The following is a 14,725-nucleotide window of genomic DNA, read 5'->3' on the forward strand; positions in this document are numbered from 1 at the left end:
GGGTTTTCACAGTTTCCCATCTGCGTATTTATTTAGCAGTCGCATTCGCATTTAATTTCAATTTAAAGTTTCAGTTTCAGCTTCAGATTCGCTTCTGTTTCTGTTTTCTGTTTTGAGTTTCTAGTTTCAATTTCATTTTCAGTTGCCGTTGCCCACATATCATTTTTTTTGTGTTGTGTTGCGTTGTGTTGTGTTTGTCGTGTTCTGCGATTGTTGAAACATTGTTAACGCGCTTTAATTCAATTTGCGGCATGCGTCGTTTAATTGATGCCGCGGCAGCTTAATTGCATTTCATTGTAGCCCTTCGGCATTTCAACGTGCTGCAAACTTATCATCACGCGTGGTCAACTCACTTCTCTCTCAAAAAAAAAACAACATAAAAAAAACTGTATCTCAGTCGAAATTCTGTTTCGTTGTGGTTTTTTGCTCAATCTGAGCGCTGCGTACTTTATCGTGCCGCGATCGTCACATAACTGATGGCACCGGCAAACGAGAAGCCGAGAAGCAACGACAGAAGCAACGACGAACAGCTCCAAAAACAACCCCAGCCGAAGTCGCAAATTGAACAAGACGATCGAGAACAACGCTCAAACAAAACAAAAACAACAACGATCTTTAAAGATTCAATACGATGACGTAGCCAAATCGACCCGCTGCTAAAAGATTTCCCATTCTCTCCCTCAACTCAACTTTCCCCCATTCATTAAAATGCCAAGTTCCAAGTTCGTTTAGTTTTTCCCCCCGCAAAACGAACTTCAATTAACCACAAGTGATTTGACATTCTTAACAAATAATTAGTTTACACACACACACACATTATTTGTTGCCAACCAGAAAGTCATTAACAGCCTACCCTTTAATTAAGCTACTGAATCTCAGAAGTAGTTTAATACAACTCCCTAAAGTAAGCAATGCATTTTAGAGCCCAATTGAATGACAGCTCCTAAAAGTATGCAACGAAAAATATTTGCCATCCCAAGCAAAACGCAATGTCAGCGACAGAGTGAGAGCGAGATAGAGCAAGAGTTGTTGCTAGCTGCTGTTCTGCGATCGCGCTATTACAAAAATCAGAACAATTTCCAATCTTTGCCAGTCAATGACATATCTTAACATAAATTTAGTTCACACACATAAACTTGGCGACTAACGATTTGTTGCTAACTAAAATGTCATTAGCTATCGCTATAAGGATGGCTGCTTATCCATTTAACTAAGCTTCTGCAAGTGCAACAGAATCTCAGTAGCAAAATTTCATTTCAAGTTCTCTGCAAAGTTTAAAGCAGCGCGTTTGCAAGCGTAATTTAAAGCGCGCTCCTAAAAGTATGCAACGAAAAATGTTTGCTGTCCCATGCAAAGAGCACTGTGAGAGAGTGAGTAAGAGAGAGAGATAGAGCGAGAGTAGAGTGTTAAAGACACGATGAAGTTGATGCTGACTGAGGTGGCTTCGCAGTGATCGGGCTATTAAGAATTTGCGACAATTTCCATATCCGTTTCCGGCCAATGGCTAACCTCGCCCAGGATGCCGCACGCTTTATAGATTTGCGCAGGAAATTGCAAGTTGTGCAGCGGAAATTTCAACATTTTCTGGCATTTTCACTCGCATGTTGCGACAGACAGACAGACAGATAGAATAGTGCTGAAGCTCGTGCTGCGTAATGCTTTTGCCAGTTGATAAGTTGATAATCTTGGCTGCAATCAATACATGACATGATGTGCAACTCAAGTGAAAAATGTCAAGTGTGCACAATAATAATACTTTCCAACATTCGAAAGGGGGAAATCACCCGGAATTAAGCTAAAACGTTGCCAAACAGTTTAGTTGAGTTGTCCAATCAGTGAAAAGCGAGCTGACTCATGACGCCCAAGTATCCCCCCTCAGCATCCTCCACACCCATCCCACCCAACAACAACTACAACAAGAACAACTCATGCTGAGAGAATCAAAATATTTATAAACAATGTCTTCACACTGTATAAACACATTCGAGTGCTTTTGCCATTTTGCATATTGATCTGAACTTGATGTTCTCCTTTATACCCTGGAATATACCACTAACGGGGCATATTAACAACAATGTTCAGTTGCAACTTTCCTCCTTCGAAGGCAGCAACAAAACGCTCTCGAAATTTAACTTAGCATACTTTTCGGGGAGGAAGCGATGCGGCCAGGGTATCTGGTAGTCGAGCAGAGTGCAGCGATTGCTAAGAATTTCTGCGCTGCGAGCCAAGAGCGATAAGCGATTAAAAACATCAACACATTGTATATAAATTCTTAAATTCCCTGTAGAGAAAGCGCGCAAATGTCGTAAGTACATTCATATGATTACACACACACCAACGCAGACACACACACACAAACATACATGCACAGCATGTGTTTCAACTATAGAAATTAAGCAAGATTAAACGCTCGAATCGCATTCGCCTCAGTCGCGCATCAAATCTTGCAAACGTCGGGACAAACAAAACAGCATCAAATTAATAAATTAATTAATCAAACAATATGGAGCCAACAATGCTGAAAGGCATCATCATAATGCTGTTGCTGTCCGTTGCAATTGCAGCTGAACAAGAAACAAGGCAGCAGCCGCCATACAGACGTAAGTATCGGATATCGAACTACGATAACTACACTACTTCGATAACTAAACCATTCACCCACCTGCGCCAATTAGCACTGTCGCCCAGCTACCGCTTTCAGCCAAAGTTCTGCAGCGACACCTACAGTGGAAGGCAACTGTACGTGGGCGAGATGTACACACGCCCTGGCCAATGCGTTCGTGTGCAATGCCTGGGCACACTGCAGCTGTGGGAGGACAGGTGAGTGTGAGCGAGATGAAGCTTTACGTACATATGTTTATCGCGTTGTCGCTTTCGCAGCTGCAAATCGCCGGCCGGCCTTAAGGGCAACTGCATTGTGCTGCCGCAAATGGAAAGCAATCTCGAGTATCCCAAATGTTGTCCCTTCTACGAGTGCAAAACGTACGAGTCCAATTCCCAGGGCGAGGTGGAGACTACCAATACTTACGAACACACTGGCTATTTGCGCAGATCCTACGTCACCGAACTGATCCGCATCAACAAGGAGCCAGGTGAAATAATCACGGCGCCAGCGCGCAAATATCAGTTATAAGTCAGCATACAACTGCGTGCGTTTGTGTATTTATGTAATTAGTTCGTAATTAGTATTGTATTGTAATGTATTGTTGGAGTGGCCGTGCAATTTGTGTGTGCAATATACGAGAATTATTTGCGAAAACTTAAATTATTTTTTGGGCGCGTTTTGATTATTCACCACAACAAACAGGGTTGCTTCACACATCGTACAAAACCGTTTGCGATATTTGTAAGTGTGGCGGCAGGCATATCGAAACCGATATATCGATAGCATTTGGTGCAATGTCATTTTCACAGTTATCGCAATCGCAGTGCCTGTAAATTCTAGAATAAAAAGCAAACAACATAAAATCATTTGTATTTTTTGTCCAAGTAAAACACAACAAATTCAACGAGCAAACGTGCAAAAGTGAGAATTCATCAATTCCAATACTGTTTCGGCCAAATTACGCATAAACTACAAACGACGCCGCAGCGCTTCACGAATTTCATCACAACAACAAAATGTTGCTAAGATTCGCATTGTCGACGGCTGCTCGCCCCAGCAGTCTCCTCGTGGGAAAGTCATCGCAGGCTCTGCTCCAAGCCAAGCCCAGCCTCAACAGCGTGCGCAACTATGCTCGCCAAACCGTTCGCTCCACCCGCGCTCCCGTCGAGCAGGCCCGCGCTCCCACACTGAAGGAGAAGCTGATGGCGCCTCCAAGTGCCAACGGTGAGTGCGCGATCAGTTCAATTTGTATTGCACATGTAATAATCATTGTGTAATCATCACCCTCTAACAGCTTACTCGATGGGCAAGGGCGCTGCAGCTGGCGCCGCTGTCGTCGGACTTGGAGCCCTTTGCTACTACGGCGTCGGCATGGGCAAGCACACAAGCATTGCGGACAACGCCATGTGAGTATAGATTGAGGACTGTTAAGTGGATGTTATAGTTATGGATGTTATAGCAACTAATGTGTAGATGTATAGAAAAATATAAAGATTAATTAGTATAGTTGTTGTATAGATTAATATAACTAATGTGTAGATGTATAGAATAATGTAAGCATTATTCAGTATAGTTGTATAGATTAATATATAGATATCCTTTAAGAGTCTAAAGATAATTGGCAAAACCTGTGTAGCTATTATAGCAATGTTTGTAATAGTCAGAAGGAGGTAACTCCGACTCTGTAAAGTATGAAACAAGATCAAAGATATAGCTATGAATATTATATTGTACAAATGATTAGTAGTAGATATTATAGTTATAATGTGTACAAATGAATGACACAGAGCGACTAAGGCCTTCAGGCTAAGATACAATAGTTCTACTAAGAGATAGGTTTTATATAAATTTATTAATGAAACAGCCTGTAAGCATCATCTCTGTCTTTGCTCCGTTCTTTTAAAGTACAAGTAACCAAAGTATCAATAATATTAATTATATGAATTAATTAATGTAACTCTCTAAAAGCAACATTTCTGCTCTTATAAAGTACAATTCTTTGTAACAAGATTAAGGGACAAGCATCATCTAGATCACGAAGATCTCGGGGGATAGACAACAGCTATAGAAACAATACTTGCTTGTAGTTCCACTTTATTTTCGATTCCATTATCTGTTTATAAGTTATCTATATATGTTTATATTCTTTTATTGAGATACTAATCTTATTTAATTTATAGTCCCTTTACAAATACAAAATATTTTATATAAAATAGATCATATTAGTATAATACTTTGTTGCACTCTTATTATCTATTACTTAGATACTAATCTTCTTTAATTTATATTATCTTTAAAAATAGAAAATATGATCACAAATATAATTCTTTGTTGCAATTTCTCAGTATGCATATTTTCGTGTTATTGCATCACTAACTTTCCACCTCTCTTCCCTTTTAGCATGTGGCCACAATATGTCAAGGATCGCATCCAGTCCACTTATGGCTTCTTTGGCGGCTCCTGCTTGCTGACCGCCGCAGCTGCCGCTGGCGTCTTCCGCTCCCCGCGTCTCCTTTCCTTGGCCTCTCGCGGTGGCTTGATGGTAAGTGTCTCTAAAAGAGAATATTAACTTTGCACACACACACACGCACACACAACACTCATCCACATATTTGTGTCTATCTTCTCGTAGTGGTCAATTGCCTCACTTGCTGTGGTCATTGGCAGTGGCGCCGTTGCACGCTCCATTGAGTATCAGCCGGGCTTCGGAGCCAAGCATCTGGCTTGGGCGGCTCACTGCGCTATTTTGGGCGCTGTTATTGCGCCGTTGTGTTTCATTGGCGGTCCGATATTGACGCGCGCTGCTCTCTACACGGGCGGCATTGTTGGCGGCCTCTCCACGATCGCTGTGTGTGCTCCAAATGATAAATTCTTGTATATGGGTGGCCCCTTGGCCATTGGTCTTGGTGTTGTCTTCGCTTCCTCGTTGGCATCCATGTGGCTGCCACCGACGACAGTTCTGGGCGCCGGTAAGTCGAATCTCACATTGCGTACTTCGTTCACTAATCATTTCTCTCCCAGGATTGGCCTCGATGTCGCTTTATGGCGGTCTCGTGCTCTTCAGTGGTTTCCTCCTTTACGATACCCAGCGTCTGGTGCGCAAGGCTGAAATGTATCCACAATACGCCTATGCTCCCTTCGATCCCATAAATGCGTAAGTCATTTAACAAATTTCCCTTTTTACCTCATTCAATTCATTATTTTAATTATTTTCCAGTTCGATGTCAATTTACATGGACGTATTGAATATCTTCATTCGGATTGCGACCATCATGAGTGGCAATCGACGAAAGTAATTTGTTATTGAACAGCTCCCCAGTTTTGTGATGCAGTTTACCTAATAACTTATGATATACGAAATACAAAAAAAAAAAACAATTCAAATAAAGCTATGATTGGCGCCATGAGCCAGCAGCAATGAACATGAAAGGCTCCTCGTTTTATATCGACTTATCGTTATCGACTGCTGTCTCCTTTTAGAGTGTCAGTATCGAGTATTTATTATTATTATTATTGTTATGATTATTCGACTATAAATATAAAGTAATATGGTAACTAATACATAAAAGAATGCGTATTTATTGCTGGGCCATCGTATCTCTATAGTTAAAGTTAATATAAAATACAAATTTTTTTGTTAGTTTTTAATAAACTTCCATAATTTCTAGTAGGCTAAATAAATAAATTACCAAATGTAATTAATATAAAATTGTTGCTTTATAAAAGCATTCATTCATTTTGTTCATATTAAATAAACATAAATTTTCGCAGTTTTCTCATTGTATCCACAGTGCTGGCAACATTTAATAAAACGAGCTAAATAAATGTCCTCAAAAAAAAGCCACAATACAAGGAAACACATAGGAAACAAGCTAGATTTAGCAGCAAAGAAACCGTAGCGCCAACTCTTCTATAACCAAGTAAATGATCTCTCTCTCTTTCTAACTCAAACAAATCATGCAGAGCATTTGTTCATTTTTTAATGATTTTAATTAAAGTGCTGCAATTATTTAAGCAACAATATGTGTTTATTTAGCTATTAATGTGTACGAAACTAAAAATATTACCTAAAATTAGAATTGATGAAAAATTAATTTTTGCTGCAGCGGCTTGAACCACATAAAAATACATATATGTAAATTGAAAAGACAGTTGACACAATGTGAAGTTAAATAATCAAAATAATACAACTAAGTACAATTAGCGATTAATTAACTGCGGATTATCCGTATATAAGACAATAGTTACGTCAATTATGCTAACTGGAACAAATAAAACAACAAATATTAATATTTTTAATAAATAAATAAATTTTTGCAATTGCAAGTGTCACATAGACAATTGGTCACACTTGTCGCCGATTGCATGTATCGCAATATATCGATATATCATCGCACACTCAATGAAAGCTCGCGTAGTAATCGTAGTAAACGTTGTAAAAAGCGTCGGCAGGACAACAATGCGGAATAAGATTTCGAATTAACAGTTGGCTCTGAGAAAACTGTGTTAATTTCTTTATTGTATTCTTATTCAAATCAACAAATTGTTTTTTTTTTGTTGTGTGCTTTGAGTCCTGGCAACTGAACAGCAACTAGAATAACAACAACGAGCAGCGCAGCGCAGAACAAATACACTTGCAATAGTTGTTGGTAGGAACAAGTGCAATTATTTAAAGTCTGATTAAAATGGCAATTCTTGTTTTCTATTCTTCTTTTTTGCAGGTGCGTGAGCTAGCAAAAAGAACCTATTCAGCAGCAGGCTGCAAAATCACACCTGAAAGGGGTAAGTGTGGGAGGTTCGGCAGCCAGACGCCGGCTGCTGAGCCGCGCCCCGGCTGTCAATCGATAACGAACGATAACGATATTTAATGCACCTTGCAGCGACAATTGCGCAGCCAAAGCAACAACAACAACAGCAGCAGCAGGGCCAAGTGTCTGAGGAGGACTTAAGCGAAATGGAACGACGCTACCTGAAGAATCCGTTCGCCGACTTTGCAGGCGGCGAAAATACGCCATTTGCCAGCGATGACGAGCACATCAAGACCTTGATCTGCACCTATGTGGACGCCATACTGGAGCACTGTCATCCCAACAGCGACGAGGAGGACAATCGTGGGGATCTGTATGTGGGCAACGCTGGCATTGCGTACATGTTCTGGAAACTGCAGAGTTCTGAACAGACTCGTGATCTCTATCCGGCCCTCGAGCATGCCGCCGCCTTTATACGCAATGCCAAATCGAATGCCAAACGCTATAAGAAACGTTCCGCCGAACGCTATTCGTTTCTCTGCGGCAATGCTGGCATCTATGCGGTGTCCGCAGCCATTTCGCAGGCGGCCAAGGACACCGAGGAGCTGTCCAATGACCTGGCCAACTTCAAGTCTGGCATACCCTCGAGCAAGGAGTTCATGCACACCAAATACGGTTGCGATGAGGTTCTGGTGGGACGTGCTGGCTATTTGTCCGGCTGCTATTGGCTCAACGATGTGCTGCCCGAGAAGAAGATCACCGATGATGATCTCGTCTCCATTTGCCAGCTAATCATCACCAGTGGACGCGAATACAGCAAGATAAACAACTCACCGTTGCCGCTAATGTACCAATATCATGGCACCGAGTACTTAGGTGCTGCCCACGGACTCTGCTCCATACTCCACATGCTGTTGGACAGTCCCTGGTTTCGCACCGTTCCCATATCGGCGCCCGCTGCCGAGTTGCGTGATATTAAGCGATCCATCGACTATTTTCTGGAGCTGCAGGATAGCGAGGGCAATTTCCCCGTGGCTCTGGAGGATTTACGTTCGGGTCGTGATAAGCGTTTGGTGCACTGGTGTCATGGCGCTCCTGGCGCTGTCTATGTGATGGCCAAGGCCTATTTGATCTTCAAGGAGGACAAGTATTTGATTGCCTTGCGTCGTGCCGCCGACTTGGTCTGGAAAAAAGGGATTTCTGCGCAAGGGGCCGGGCATCTGTCATGGCGTTGCTGGCAACGGTTATGTCTTTCTGCTGCTCTTTCGCCTGACTAACGAAATGAAGTACCTGTATCGGGCGCACAAATTCATGGAGCTGCTAACGAACTCGGAGTTCAAGCAGCGCGCTCGCGTTCCGGATCGTCCGCATAGTTTGTATGAGGGCGTCGCCGGCACCGTTTGCTTTCTGGTTGATCTACTCGAACCGGAGCAGGCGCACTTTCCCTTTATGGATGTTTTCCACTAAATGGGGAAGAGATGTCCTGCATCCAATTATCCCCCTCCCCCCCCACACACACACACATCCATTCAAATCACACACCTCAAAAGAAATCAGGGAGTTCGCATTCGATTTTCTAGTCATACTCATAATTTATGTTACTTTTTTGATTTAGTTTTTAAGTTGGTTCTCTTGTTGACCAACAAAAGATCTCAGCGCCCCATTCCCACTCATCATCAATCATCACCCAAGCCTCTCTTTAATCACAATTGTGTGCGTGGCGCCAATCAAACCGAACGCAGAATGTTGATGATCATTCTCATATCAAAATTCTCTGTGCTTTAAGCTAAGCAATTAAATAATAATAATTATAATAATATGCATAATATTCATATATATATATATATATATACAATACAATATACAATATATATTTATATACAATACTTACGGATACACACAAACATCTATATATATATAAATATACTGTGCTTTATACCTTACGAGTAAACTCCATTAAGAGCTCCAAAATTCGATTGTCAATAAAGATACAATTCAAATCACCCGCCGTTACCTGTTATCAAAATCAATATTGCAACTGATCGATAAATCGCGGTGTTAACGTAACGTGGTTCGCGTATGCAGATCGATGAAAGAGAAGCAATTTGCAATAAGTGCTAGCTATCAACCTGCCAGATACGCCAAAGATAATGCCCACATGTCGATAAGCCGAGCTGCCCAATAATCCAATAAATCAAGCCCTGTGCACGAGTTCCCATTGAGAGAACTCCACCAACAACCACTTGTACATGCGTCCAACAAGTTGTACTTTATATAAGTATGTATATCTAATATATGCACGTAAGTACATTAGCCAGTTTTTGGGAGAGGGGCTTGACCACAGAGCTAACAGCAAAGAGCGAGTCATAAAATACTGATACATTGCTCTATCATAAATAAGCAGTAATATAACAACACGTTTCCAACCGTGGGCAAAACCGCGAGGCGCCGTCAGTCTTATTAACGACTGGCTGCGGATCAGCCACGCTCCTCGTAAATTCGGTTTTTGCTGTTTCCGCCTCCGAACCACAAACATGGCAACCACGAGCAACCTCGTCATCTGTACTCTGCTAGTCCTATTCGTCGGCCTCCTGGGTTCTATCGCTGCTCAGGAACGATTCCCGCTGTCCCTAATACACATCAATGATTTCCATGCCAGGTAAGATAGACACAGTATTGGGCATCTCATTAGCATTAACATTATCATTAGAGCGAGTATTGTTTACTAAGTATCACTTAACACAGTTATCATTGCTATTATTATTATTGTTTGGAATCGTCTTTCGAATTCTTATAATTGCAATAGTCTCCTAAAATCTTCTCATTCAAATTGTCATTGTCAATAGCATTAGCATTAGAGCGAGCATTGGTAAATATTATTTAACACAGATATCATTGCCATTATCAGTATTCTTTAGTATCGTCATTCGTATTCTTATAATTGGTATAGTTTGTTGAGTTCCTCTCATTAATATTGTCATTGTCATTAGTATTGTCATTATTGATTAGGAATTATTTTATTGCCTGCATTAGCTAGTCAATTAAAATAATTTGCTCATTGACATTATCATTGGTATTTTCATTACGATTCTTATTAATATTTAAGCATTAGAAATTTCATTAATGTTACAGATATCAACGATATTGCCTTTAACGTTGTCTCTACATTTCACATTAATATCTAGAGAGATTCATTAGAAAAGGCATTAGAAATTCCATTAATATTAAAAATCTTAATAAAATTGCCTATCTTAAGAATTTCATTAGCATGCGTGATATATAATTCTATCGCCACTCTGACGTGTTTTTCTGATTCATTCAAATTGACATTATCATAACCTGTCTTAATGTCATCGTCATTCCGATCGTCTCAATTAAAACATTTTCATAACACGCTCATTGTCCGCGACATTATCCGATTCCCGTGATCTTCCTTAAGTGTAATTTCCATTACGACGATCGGAATCAGAATCAAAATCACCAAATCGCTGCCATTCGATTAGGTACCCTCACAATGGACTGAACCCAAATGTCACGATTGTCGATTGTATACAAGTACCAAACAAAAATACAATATTAGTAATCGCTGCGTAGAGCCGTAAACAATAATAATCATGTGCGCGGTGAGCGTGTTTATCAGGCTCGTACTTCAACGCAAACATATTAACCATCAACAGCCACTCAAACCCTCCCCACTTCGTTCGATAAGAACTCTTCCTATCATCATCAGGAGGAAGAGTCATAGAGAAATACCCAATGCCAACAGATTGCATGCAATTAGGAGATCCATTGATTGCCAACCGAATGCCGTCTTGCTCTCTTCTAATCCACAGATTCGAGGCCACAGATACCAGCGGTGGCATTTGCGCCGAGGGAACCGAGTGCATCGGGGGCTATGCTCGGACTGTGTACACGGTGAAGCAGCTGCTGGAGCAACAGAAGGATCAGAATCCCATCTACATCAATGCGGGAGACAGCTTCCAAGGCACGCTCTGGTACAACATTGGCAGATGGAACGTGACCCAACAGTTCCTCAACATGTTGCCCGCGGATGTCATGGTAAGTTCTCCTCCCTTCAATCAGCTTCTATGGAAACTATTCCCAAACATGCCATTAGGAAAATCTTTTTCCGATTGCACTTTCTGATTTCCTTCCAACCTCTGACCTCAGAGAGTTCCCCCAATCCGCATTCAGAATGTTCCCTAAGGGGTGATGTAATATCCTTGTCTGATTTTCTCCTTAGAGAACCCCTTGCATCACCAAAGACCTTTTTCTCCCTCTTAGATCTAATCTCCACCCTTAATTTACAGACGCTAGGTAACCACGAGTTCGATCATGGCGTCGAGGGTGTTGTTCCATTCCTCCAAACCATCAACACGAGGATGCTGGTGGCCAACATGGACTGTGCCCACGAGCCCACCATGGAAGGTCTCTACGAGAAATCCCAGATCATTGAGCGTGGCGGACGCAAGATCGGCCTTATTGGCGTCATTCTGGAAACAACCTACGTAAGTGAGACTGGGTAGGAAAAGTTCACTCCCATAGCTCACACTCTTCTCGTTCATTTAGGATCTGGCCAACACGGGTAAACTGATCTTCCGCAACGAGAGCGATGCCATACGCGAAGAAGCAGCGCTGCTGAAAGAGCAGGGAGCCAACATCATCATTGTGATCTCGCATTGTGGTTACGAAGTGGATCAGACTATTGCCGCCGTTGCTGGTGATGTTATCGACGTCATTGTTGGTTCCCACTCCCATACCTTCCTCTATACGGGCACGCCTCCTGGTCCAGATACGCCCAGGGGCAACTATCCCACCGAGGTGGTTCATCAGAGCGGACATCGTGTGCTCATTGTCCAGGCGGGCGCGTATGCTAAGTACGTGGGCAACCTGACCGTCTACTTCGATGACGAGGGCAACGTCGTTGACTTTGAGGGTGCCCCACTCTATATGGGCGCTGATGTACCCGAAGGTAAGTCCCCTTTCCTTCCAACAACTTGCCATCCCACATCCAATAATTAATGTGTAGGCGGGGCCATAGATAATGGTAAACATATGATAGAGTCACTTGTTCGTCCCGAGCTTACGTCAGGTTCGGTAGTTTTATCTGTAGATCTTATGCAGTCCGCTCTGAAGTGCCCTCAGGGCCTAGCTAACTGGTAGCTGGATCTCCTACAGATTTATAGCTCCCTTTTTCCCTTTCAATTTTAAAAATATCCCCCAAAGTCCCCTCGTAGTTTCTTTAGGGTTTACTTCAGATCCCTGATTATCCAGCTAACACTCCTCACATCGGTTTTTCCTTGACGCAGACGAAGAAATTGTCGAAGCAATGCAGCCCTGGCAGGAAATCATGGACGAGACCGGCAAGGTGATCATAGGACGCACTGTGGTCGATCTCACCAAGGCCGACTGCAGCGATCGGGAGTGCAATCTGGGCAACTTCGTTTGCGACTCAATGGTGCACTCAGTAAGTCACGACTTTGCCTCACACAAAACAAGTCCTCAGTTCCACGTCTTCACTTGCAGTTCACGGGACTAACGCCATTTGATCAGACAGCCTGGACAAATGTATCGATTGCCTTGGCGGCCACAGGAGGAATGCGTGTTCCCTTGCCCCGAGGAAGTAAGTATAACAAACCCAAAAGAATAAAGTGGAACCAGAGAAAAACCAAGACTCTACTTCGCAGATCTGTCCTATGCCCACTTGGTTAGCATGTCGCCGTTTGGCAATCTTCTGATTGCCTTCAATACGCCCGGACAGAAGATTGTCGATGCCCTGGAGTTTGGAGCGAGTAAAATTGATTTTGAAAATAACGTGTCTACCTCATACATCTTTTTGCAAGTGGCTGGCCTTAAGGTCACCTATGATTTCACCAAGCCTGTTAACGAACGCGTCATCTCGGTGCTCGTTCGCTGCGCCGATTGTCCTGTGCCGCTTTACGAACCTCTGGAACCTACCAAAATTTATCGCGCGGTTGCACCCGACTTTTTGTTTAACGGTGGCGATGGCTACACAATGTTCGCCGATGCCACGGATGTCCAGTAAGCCATCTAATGTTTTCTATATTTAGCTGAATAAAGCCAATTCATTTTCTTTCATTTACAGACCGGGAGCTATAGATCTGGATGCCCTCATCTCGTACACCGAGAACAACACTCCCATCTACACGGGTCGCGAAGGCCGCATCACTGTGCTGTAGAACCTGCCTTGCTCTTCCTCAATGGATTGTTAGCTCATTATTTTTTTTTATTCTTATTAAATACATGTTTTAAGATTATCTCAAGAGATTCTTATGACTTTTGCTGGGATTAGTTTTTTCATTCCTATTTTATTAATATTATTATCTTTAGGGGGTTTCTCTTTTTCTTAGAGATAGTTTTTTCATTCCTATTTTATTAATACTATTATCTTTTAGGGTTTTCTTTTTCTATCCGATTAGGGAGTTAGAGTTGGGATTAGGGATATTTTCTACATTCTCATTTTGTATTGCAAAACAATGTAGACCAAATTCCTCTCATTCTTATTCGTAGATATCTCTATCTAAAATTATACACACGTTTTACTTTCTATTCACATTCCTGCTCAAGATGAGCTCGTGCTCTTGGCCCTCGAGCCCTGGCAGCTGGAGTTGGAAGAGCAATCGAACCGCATTGTGGGTACAAGTCGAGTGCCCTTGCAGCAGTCCGAGTGCTCCAGGGGGGAATGTAATTTGGGCAATCTCTACACAGACGCCATGCTCCATGCCGTTGGTATCGAAAGCAACCCCAAAGCATACAGACAATAAAGCTTCAATCACTTCTTTTGCAGTTTGTTAAAAATGCATCTCCAACTGCCCCCAATTGGAGTAATGTGTCCATCGCCTTGACCAGCCAGGGTAACTTTCGGGTGCCAATTCCGGCTGGGGGTAAGCTATTAGCTAGTTATATAAAAAACATGAGATTATTTCATTGGATTTAGACATCAGCTACAAGCAGCTGGTTGCCATGTGCCCTTGGGAGAATCGATTGTATGCTGTGACACTGCAGGGCGAGCATTTGTGGCAGCTGTTTGAAGATAGTGTGGCCTCAATGAACTCAACTCTTTCGACACCAGCTTCCAAACGCTTCCTTCAAGTGTCAGGACTACGCATTGTCTACAACCTAAAGCATGAGCCGGGCCAGCGGATTGTCCAAGTGACAGCTCGTTGTGCCCATTGTGCAGTGCCCGAATATCAAACACTACGCTTGGATGAGAGCTATCGCCTTGTGGTCATGGAATATCTGGCCAACGGCAAGAATGGATTCTCTTTAATAAGCGATTATGCCAAAGATCTTGAGTGAGTATATTAACACTTACGATATTATTTGTTAGGTGTCTAATATACACATAAAT

General features: G+C 42.3%; 4 protein-coding genes across 4 annotated transcripts; all 4 read left to right on the forward strand.

Annotated features, from left to right (window-relative positions):
• Positions 1 to 2,416: 2,416 nt before the first annotated feature.
• Positions 2,417 to 3,268, forward strand: LOC132797288 (protein Vago). Its single transcript, XM_060808954.1, has 3 exons — positions 2,417 to 2,600; positions 2,676 to 2,820; positions 2,881 to 3,268. The coding sequence occupies exons 1-3, from the start codon at positions 2,504 to 2,506 to the stop codon at positions 3,131 to 3,133; spliced, it is 495 nt and encodes a 164-aa protein (XP_060664937.1). The 5' UTR covers positions 2,417 to 2,503; the 3' UTR covers positions 3,134 to 3,268.
• A 145-nt stretch (positions 3,269 to 3,413) lies between these two features.
• LOC132797287 (growth hormone-inducible transmembrane protein) lies at positions 3,414 to 5,983 on the forward strand. The gene is made up of 6 exons (XM_060808953.1): positions 3,414 to 3,829; positions 3,900 to 4,011; positions 5,006 to 5,147; positions 5,238 to 5,574; positions 5,627 to 5,759; positions 5,823 to 5,983. The coding sequence occupies exons 1-6, from the start codon at positions 3,622 to 3,624 to the stop codon at positions 5,899 to 5,901; spliced, it is 1,011 nt and encodes a 336-aa protein (XP_060664936.1). The 5' UTR covers positions 3,414 to 3,621; the 3' UTR covers positions 5,902 to 5,983.
• Positions 5,984 to 7,022: 1,039 nt separating this feature from the next.
• On the forward strand, positions 7,023 to 9,336 carry LOC132797286 (lanC-like protein 3 homolog). The gene is given in 4 exon segments (XM_060808952.1): positions 7,023 to 7,254; positions 7,327 to 7,387; positions 7,486 to 8,540; positions 8,542 to 9,336. Coding segments are annotated over 2 exon segments (1,260 nt in total). The 5' UTR covers positions 7,023 to 7,254; positions 7,327 to 7,387; positions 7,486 to 7,559; the 3' UTR covers positions 8,821 to 9,336.
• Positions 9,337 to 9,770: 434 nt separating this feature from the next.
• Positions 9,771 to 13,630, forward strand: LOC132797284 (apyrase). The gene is made up of 8 exons (XM_060808949.1): positions 9,771 to 10,012; positions 11,187 to 11,412; positions 11,664 to 11,861; positions 11,923 to 12,325; positions 12,663 to 12,820; positions 12,880 to 12,976; positions 13,041 to 13,395; positions 13,460 to 13,630. Exons 1-8 carry the CDS (start codon positions 9,888 to 9,890, stop codon positions 13,551 to 13,553), a joined length of 1,656 nt encoding a protein of 551 aa, XP_060664932.1. The 5' UTR covers positions 9,771 to 9,887; the 3' UTR covers positions 13,554 to 13,630.
• Positions 13,631 to 14,725: the final 1,095 nt, after the last annotated feature.

Source organism: Drosophila nasuta, chromosome X, assembly GCF_023558535.2.
Source record: "Drosophila nasuta strain 15112-1781.00 chromosome X, ASM2355853v1, whole genome shotgun sequence".
Lineage (NCBI taxonomy): Eukaryota > Metazoa > Arthropoda > Insecta > Diptera > Drosophilidae > Drosophila > Drosophila nasuta.

Bases quoted from the DNA above. Each gene is read 5' to 3' on its own strand.
- LOC132797287 (XM_060808953.1), top strand. From the start codon at position 3,622: ATGTTGCTAAGATTCGCATTGTCGACGGCTGCTCGCCCCAGCAGTCTC. The intron at 3,830-3,899 runs GTGAGTGCGCGA...ACCCTCTAACAG, and splicing joins GGCGCCTCCAAGTGCCAACG to CTTACTCGATGGGCAAGGGC. The intron at 4,012-5,005 runs GTGAGTATAGAT...CTTCCCTTTTAG, and splicing joins AGCATTGCGGACAACGCCAT to CATGTGGCCACAATATGTCA.
- LOC132797288 (XM_060808954.1), top strand. From the start codon at position 2,504: ATGGAGCCAACAATGCTGAAAGGCATCATCATAATGCTGTTGCTGTCC. The intron at 2,601-2,675 runs GTAAGTATCGGA...TGCGCCAATTAG, and splicing joins GCAGCAGCCGCCATACAGAC to CACTGTCGCCCAGCTACCGC. The intron at 2,821-2,880 runs GTGAGTGTGAGC...TCGCTTTCGCAG, and splicing joins CTGCAGCTGTGGGAGGACAG to CTGCAAATCGCCGGCCGGCC.
- LOC132797284 (XM_060808949.1), top strand. From the start codon at position 9,888: ATGGCAACCACGAGCAACCTCGTCATCTGTACTCTGCTAGTCCTATTC. The intron at 10,013-11,186 runs GTAAGATAGACA...TCTAATCCACAG, and splicing joins ATCAATGATTTCCATGCCAG to ATTCGAGGCCACAGATACCA. The intron at 13,396-13,459 runs GTAAGCCATCTA...TTTCATTTACAG, and splicing joins GCCGATGCCACGGATGTCCA to ACCGGGAGCTATAGATCTGG.